This window comes from Rattus rattus, chromosome 15 (assembly GCF_011064425.1).
Source record: "Rattus rattus isolate New Zealand chromosome 15, Rrattus_CSIRO_v1, whole genome shotgun sequence".
Taxonomy (NCBI): domain Eukaryota; kingdom Metazoa; phylum Chordata; class Mammalia; order Rodentia; family Muridae; genus Rattus; species Rattus rattus.
In genome coordinates this window covers 6,739,231-6,745,803 of record NC_046168.1, presented here as the reverse complement: position 1 = coordinate 6,745,803, position 6,573 = coordinate 6,739,231, and the positions used below count along the sequence as shown (strand labels likewise).

Sequence of the window (6,573 nt, the reverse complement as noted above, 5' to 3'; positions counted from 1 at the left end):
TGCCTCCTCATTGTGGAGGAACCATAACCACGGCCACTGGTAGACGGGAGGGCTTATGAGTCTGTAGCTGGGGTACAGGGGGGTTGACTGGCTTGCAGACTCGGCCAGGGAGCTGACCTAATCCTGTGGACTCAAGGCTGCCAAGAACTTTGCCTCCCTCATCTCCATTCCCACTCCTACCGATGTGCCACATTTCGGAGTGCATGATCCAGCTGTGTCTTCATGACATCCTCTCTTACTTCCCCCATCCATTCTCACCTTTCAACACACAGCTAGCTACAGGTCATTTCAAAAGTACCAGAGACTTGGAGTGAGACTCCAGACCCCATCATGCTGTGCATGTAGGAATGGATGAAGGGGAACCAGAGACCAAGGCCCTCCCCCACCCCCCGGCCCCCGCCAGCGTCCCCGTCCCCTAGTCAATCCGGGTTTACACCGTGGCTCATCCAGGATTAGTCCCTGTGCTCAGCTAATCCCGGTGGCTGGATGGACCCAGAGTCCGAGGTCCTGAAAGCGCAGGCCCCCGCAGGGAGCGCGTAGGCGGAGCGGAAACGAGCCGGGCTAGGAGAGGAGGCGCGTCCGCGAAGGCGGGGCTGGGAACAGGCCGATCCTGTATCAGTTCCTCGACCTCTCTCCAGCCAGTTTAGCTGGGAGCTGGACAGAGGAGGCCAGACCGCTCCAGTATTACGGAAAGGGGAGGAGAACGCAGTCGGAGCCCAGGACAGAGACCTTGTCTGTCCCCTTCCCCAAAATCAACTTCCAACCCTCGTTCTTGAGCGTGGGAGGAAGCGCCAGACACACAGATGCTTCCCGCCCCTCACCCCCCCCACCCAGTTCCGCAAACCCTACTCATTGCCAAAGGAGCGGGAAGTGATACACCAGGGAACGACACAAGGGCCCCAGCTCCCACCCTCAAATCCCTGTAGGGTTTCCCGACTGAAGAAGGTAATAGAGCACCGTCCTCCCAGAGAGGCCCTCCGTCCCTGACCTACACCTGAGCTCAGGGCGGACGGGGTGCATGGAGAGCAGATAGGTGTCACTTTGAGGTGCACGAACCAGGTGTTTTACCCGCTTGAATTCTTCCCCCCGCCCCCTGCCTACAACCCCGGAGGGCATCATTGATCCCAGTGTGGGTCTCTCTCACTCGTCCCCCTAGCTCAAGGCATCTACCCAAGAATAGCTCTATTCTCCCATGGCTATTCACCCGAGGGACTGGAAGAAGCGGAGTGGGGTCCGGTTTTCACACTTTTATTGTAAAGCTCGGGAATAATTACACGGGTCTTTCATTGACAGCTCAGCAAACAAACCGGAAACGAACCGAACCGGAGGGGGTAGGGGCGGTGCCTGCGCATGCTCGCGGCGAGGGGAGGGAGGTCAGAGAAAGAGAAAGACAGAAAAGACAGAAATCATTACAAATCAACGGGATTGTGCTCGCAGCGCCGGGGGTGGGGACGGTGTGGGGGCGGGGCCCTTCCCGGGAGGAGCGAGGCGGTGGGAAGTGGCACGAACCGAGAGAAACACGACCCCGAAGTGGGCAACTGACGCGCCCAAACCCCCCCTCCCCAACCCTCCCACCCGACACACGAGAGAGACACGGCCCCCCTCCCCACTCAGATAACCCGAGGAGACACAGTCTCCCCTCCCCATGGGCAGACATACCCGCCCTGGAATCCCCTTCGGCGAGACGCCCCCCCCTCCCAGAGAAGTCTTACAAGGAGATACTCCCCTAAGAGACTTTCTCTTGGTCAACACAAGCCCTCCCAACACCGGAGACAGCCCCCACCCAGGGAAGAAATGGCTCCAGGGGGCCGCGCGCTGGAGAGAGTGGTATCCTAGAGCCCCTAGGAGAAAAGACAATTCAGAGATGCTCGGCCTCATTCCTAGTGCTGCAGGGCAGACACTCCCATCTGAGAGATGGAGGTCAGAGACTTCTCTTCCAGGGAGCTTCAGAGACAGCTCTTGCCTGGAAAGAGAGCCGGCCCAAGACTGACTTGTCTTAGGTACTCCCAGGAACCCTGGGAGGCAAACAGGCTCCCCAGAGAGCCTGGGTAGGGAAGGGAGACATGTTCCCATGGCCCCAGTGGGAAACCATGTCCCCAGAGACTCCCAAGGGGAGACATAAGGAGTAGGGAGCCCCCAGGTTCAGGATGCCTAGAAACAGCTCCCCTCCTGATGTGAGAGATGCTTCTTCGGGGACCCTAGGAAATATGTCCCCACATACCCTTCCCCTACTAACAGACATGCTCTGAAGTAGAGAGATGGGGACCAACTTGGTCCCCTCTAGGAAGACACTGACTGGGTCAGGCTGGGTTTGAGGGGGGTCTCCTCTGGCCAAATGTCGCCTATTGGTACATAAAACTGTACGCGACACAAGGCATTGGGGAGGGATCTCACAGACCTAGGACCAACAAAGCTAGTCTCTAGTGCTGTCACCCACCCCCTGCCCACCTTTGGTTTCACCTCTTGAGTGCCCAGGTGGTGACAGACTCAGTGCCCTTACCCCAACCAGGGGGTCAGGGCCCTGCCTTGCCTGTGGAAGGACTTCTGCTCTGTGCTTCTGAGCCCTCCCAGCCATCTAGGCTACCCCCTTCCTTCTGGCTTCTCCATTGTGCAAAATGTTCCTCTGCCCTCCCGCTCAGTGCTCAGGAGTCTCCAAGGCCAGGTCAGGGTACCCAAGCTACCAGGGGCTTCCAGTGGGAGTCCTACTGACCCCAGGGATGCCTCTTGGCTGGATTCCCCTCCCCACTGAGCAGACAGGCCTCATACAATCTTTTTGTCCTGATCCTAACCTTTAGGACCCAGGACAGCCCCCCCAGGCCACTGCCCCACTAGCCGGGCACCTTAATGCTACCAGCTCTGCCACTATTGCACCTGCCCCATTTGTGCAGGGGAAAGGGACCGTGTCTTTAACAAGCCCCTGGCCCACTTTCTGGGCCTCCCCTAGGGATGGGAGCCTTTGGCCAACCCCTAGACCTGGCTGTTGTCACCTTAGCCACCCTACCCCACTGCCCTCCATAGAAGGGCTGTAGATGCCAGGACCGCCACCCTAACAGTGCATTCCTTCCCAGCACTGTTACCCCAAACACAAGTGGGGGGAAAGGAGGCGGCAGAGAATAGGGTGACTCTACAGCCCCTGGCTTTTCTGGGGATGGGAGTGGGGTCTCTGGGGTTACAGGAGTCAAGACTCCAGCAGCACAGCTCCCAAAGGCACCAGACAACCCAGCAGCCTGTCCACCCCTTCCACAATGGGCCACCGTCCCCAAGCTTAGACAAAGTCAAGTGGGAACCATACCCTGAGTCTCCAGCCTCCCAGCCTAGGCCCTTGGAGAGCTGGAGAGGTAGGGGCCAAGGCAGCGGGGGCTTCTGGAAGGAAGAGAGGCTATGAGATGGCCACAGTGGGAGATGGGGGGCTCTGCAGGATACCCCTCACACCTTGGCCCCCCCGAGGTGAAGAAACACCCCCACCTCATCATGGCTGACTGGGCTTCTCTGCCCCCTAACCTCCCCACCCCCTCCCCCTGGGACCCCTGACCCTGGTAAAGGGAAGCCCAACTGGAAGAAGGGGCCTGGAGCCCAGGGTGCCCTGAGGCAGCCCTTCCCACCCCCTGAGATCAAGGCAATGGTGGTTTTACAGGCTGACGGTCCAGTCATGGCAGGGGCTGGGGTTGGAGGGCAGGGGGAGGCAAGGTCCCCCATATAGGAGGCAGCAGCCAGCCACCTCCTGAGCAAACTTTCCTGCTCCCAACTCACCCAACCAGGCCAGAGGCACAGTCATCCCATCCCTGTCCAGCTGCACCCCCCACAGCCTCAGGGCCCCTCTTGTGATGCTCATCTGGGTGTGGGAGGCCAGTCTGAGCGGGGATTCCCCCCCCCCAGGGCACAGCGCAACAGTTCCAAAAAAATAGAGATTTGTATTTTTTAAAAAAAAAATTAAATAAAAGCCCAGCTCTGCTGATAGGCGAATGTTACCCCCGTCCCCACCCCCACCCACCCTTTGTTTCCTTGGCCTGCACCCCCATCCTTCCACAGCCCCAGGGGTATTTACAACATGGAACAATAGAGGCCTGGGGGGCACTGCGGCAGGGAGGAGGGGCACAGGGCAGGTCCCCCCAGAGGGGCCCCCCCAAGACAACACAACATCAACAAGAAAAGTTGCAAATCAGGCAGAAGTGGGGGACATCATTCCAAGGTCCTTATATACAGACACCGCAAGACCAGCAGGGAAGGGGGTGCCCAGGTGGGATCAGGCATGAGCCTGTGACAGGCAGGTGGGCCAGCCCAGGAGCAGTACTGGAAGAGGCCTTCACAGCACTCTCACCCCAATCCCCACCCCACCTTTGGTAACAACAGCCCTTCAGAGAGCCCCGGTGGTGGAAAGTTTCCTTTGAGCATTCCTGGGGAGTAAGTCCCCAGGTTTACCCAGCTGCAAGGCTACACTGCCCTGGTCAGCCATACAGGAAACAATGATTTAAAGTGTGCTGCCCACTCTTGACTCCACCGTCTGCCCAAAGCAAGGGGGTGCTCCCTAGAAGTAGATGGAAGGGAGCCCAGTCATTGCAGAGGAGCCCTCAAGGGCATCCACTGGGTGGAGCCCCATAGTCGGGGGAGGAAGGGGCTCCTCGGGGCTAAGGGGTAGGAATGGGGGAAAGGACTTGGACCCTGCATGGGGGCAAGGGCCAACGTGGTCTTGAAGCCAGTACTCCCATAGATCGGGCCCTGGCCACAGAGTCCACGCTGGAGGGAAGGAGTGGGGCCCTGGAATAGACCCAGTTGGGAGCTGGCCGGCGACTGGGGGAGGGGTGGCCGCCGGCCAGAAGGGGGCTCACAGGTAGATCTCACGCTTGGCGGCGGTCTGGGCAGATGCCGGTGTGGCTGTGGGTGGGAAGTCCGAGGTCTGGGTCAAGGGAATTTCCTCCAAGGTGGCCGAGTCCTTGCAGGAGTCATGGCTACTGTGGGAGAAGGCACTGTAGGAGGGCAGGAGGCGCACGGGGGCCGTTTTGGTGTTCCGGTCTTCCGGGGGGCTGGGGCTTCCGGCGCCCGCAGGCTCCTGCCCTCCTCGGTCCTGGTAAGGCACGAAGGTGGAGAGTTTGAGGGCGCTGCTCTTGGTCCGGCGGCTGGGAGACGACTGGCCAGGCATCCAGCATGTGTCAGAGTGACCAAACTCGCTGCACTCCCGGGTACATGTGCCCGTCATGGCGACGTCGGGCAAAGGGCGGAGGTCTGCAGGAGAGCAAGAGCAGCCATTAGGGATAGCAACCTCAAAATGCTCTGCTCCGTGGCCTCTCATTATCATACACATTCTACTTCTGAACTGAAGTGCGGTTGCTCCTGCCCACCGAGCTCAGAAGCACACACCCCTCAGGCAAGCACAGCGCTCCTTAGCCACCTGTGGCCCGCTGTCACTATTCTGCTCTAGGTCAGTCCCCCCACCCCGCTTAAGCAGGTGCTATTCTTTCAGCCTCGCCTACTCTCCAGCACTCTTCTCTCACACCACACACACCAAATCTGCCTTCAGACAGGTGCACAAACAGCTCATCTGCAAAGCCTCACCTGTCTCCAGACAGGTTCAGTCATGGAATTCCACCTTCAGATAGGATTAAGGAAACCCCATTGTAATTTAGAGCCTCACCCCACACACACATACAGAGTCATGGTTATACAAATCTACTCCATCAGACACCTCTATCCCCAGACAAAGACTGCACATACCTTCCAAGTCCCCTCAAGTCTTACATGCCCCCAGCTTCCTTAGAACCCCGCCCCACCCTAGCAGAGCAATGTTTTACTTTAAAGCCAAGGGGAGAAGGGGAGGAGACGAGCTTCTATGTGGGTTGTTCACACTTAAGCACACTCAAACGCACACGCACACGCACACACACACAACAAGCATACACATGCAGCCCCTGCCCACCTCACACCAGCCCCTCACCAGCCACCACCCTGGCCTTGCCCCCAGCTCCCTGCCCAGAACACCCACGGGAACAGGAGTTGGCCGCCTGACATCAGCAGTAGCCAGTGTGGTTGCTGGGCAGCGAGAGTCTCCATGGGAACGGCTGGGCCGTGAGCACTTCCTGTCACAGCTGCCCCTGTGCCACCCTCACTCAGGGACAGCACCAGGCGGTGACCCCCCTCAGGGACATGACTGAGAAGCTCTGCCTGGGGCAGGGGCTCCCCCAGCAACACCCACCCTAGCTTGGCCTCCTGCCAGTGTAAGGTGAGGAGGGGATCCTCTTGTTGTTAACCCTCAAAGTGCCAAAGCTCTGTAGCTCAGGGTTGGGGCTCCCAGTGTGGCACAGAGCACTGGGTGGGCGGGGCTGGGTGCTGGGGCGAGTCCCCTAGACCCCAGACCCCAGAGCAGCTCCCACCTACCTGGCACTCTGCCTCAGGGCCTGCTCCGGCCAGCCGGCTCTGCGCGGGCACAAAAAGGACGAGACTGGTATGAGGTCACGCATGGAGTGGCAGGAGAGGGGCAGAGGGTGCTCTGGGCCCAGGGCCTGGGAGGTTAGACAGTGCCCTATGACTCAGGGTGAAGCCTGGGACTCCTTATCTTGTGAGAGGAAGGAGACTTTGGAC

At 59.3% G+C, this 6,573-nt stretch overlaps 1 protein-coding gene across 1 annotated transcript; it reads right to left on the bottom strand.

Annotated features, from left to right (window-relative positions):
* Window positions 1-3,891: 3,891 nt before the first annotated feature.
* Window positions 3,892-6,307, bottom strand: LOC116884277 (protocadherin 18-like). Its single transcript, XM_032885360.1, has 2 exons — window positions 5,551-6,307; window positions 3,892-5,220 (listed from the first exon to the last, which is right to left on the bottom strand). The coding sequence occupies exon 2, from the start codon at window positions 5,192-5,194 to the stop codon at window positions 4,823-4,825; it is 372 nt and encodes a 123-aa protein (XP_032741251.1). The 5' UTR covers window positions 5,195-5,220; window positions 5,551-6,307; the 3' UTR covers window positions 3,892-4,822.
* Window positions 6,308-6,573: the final 266 nt, after the last annotated feature.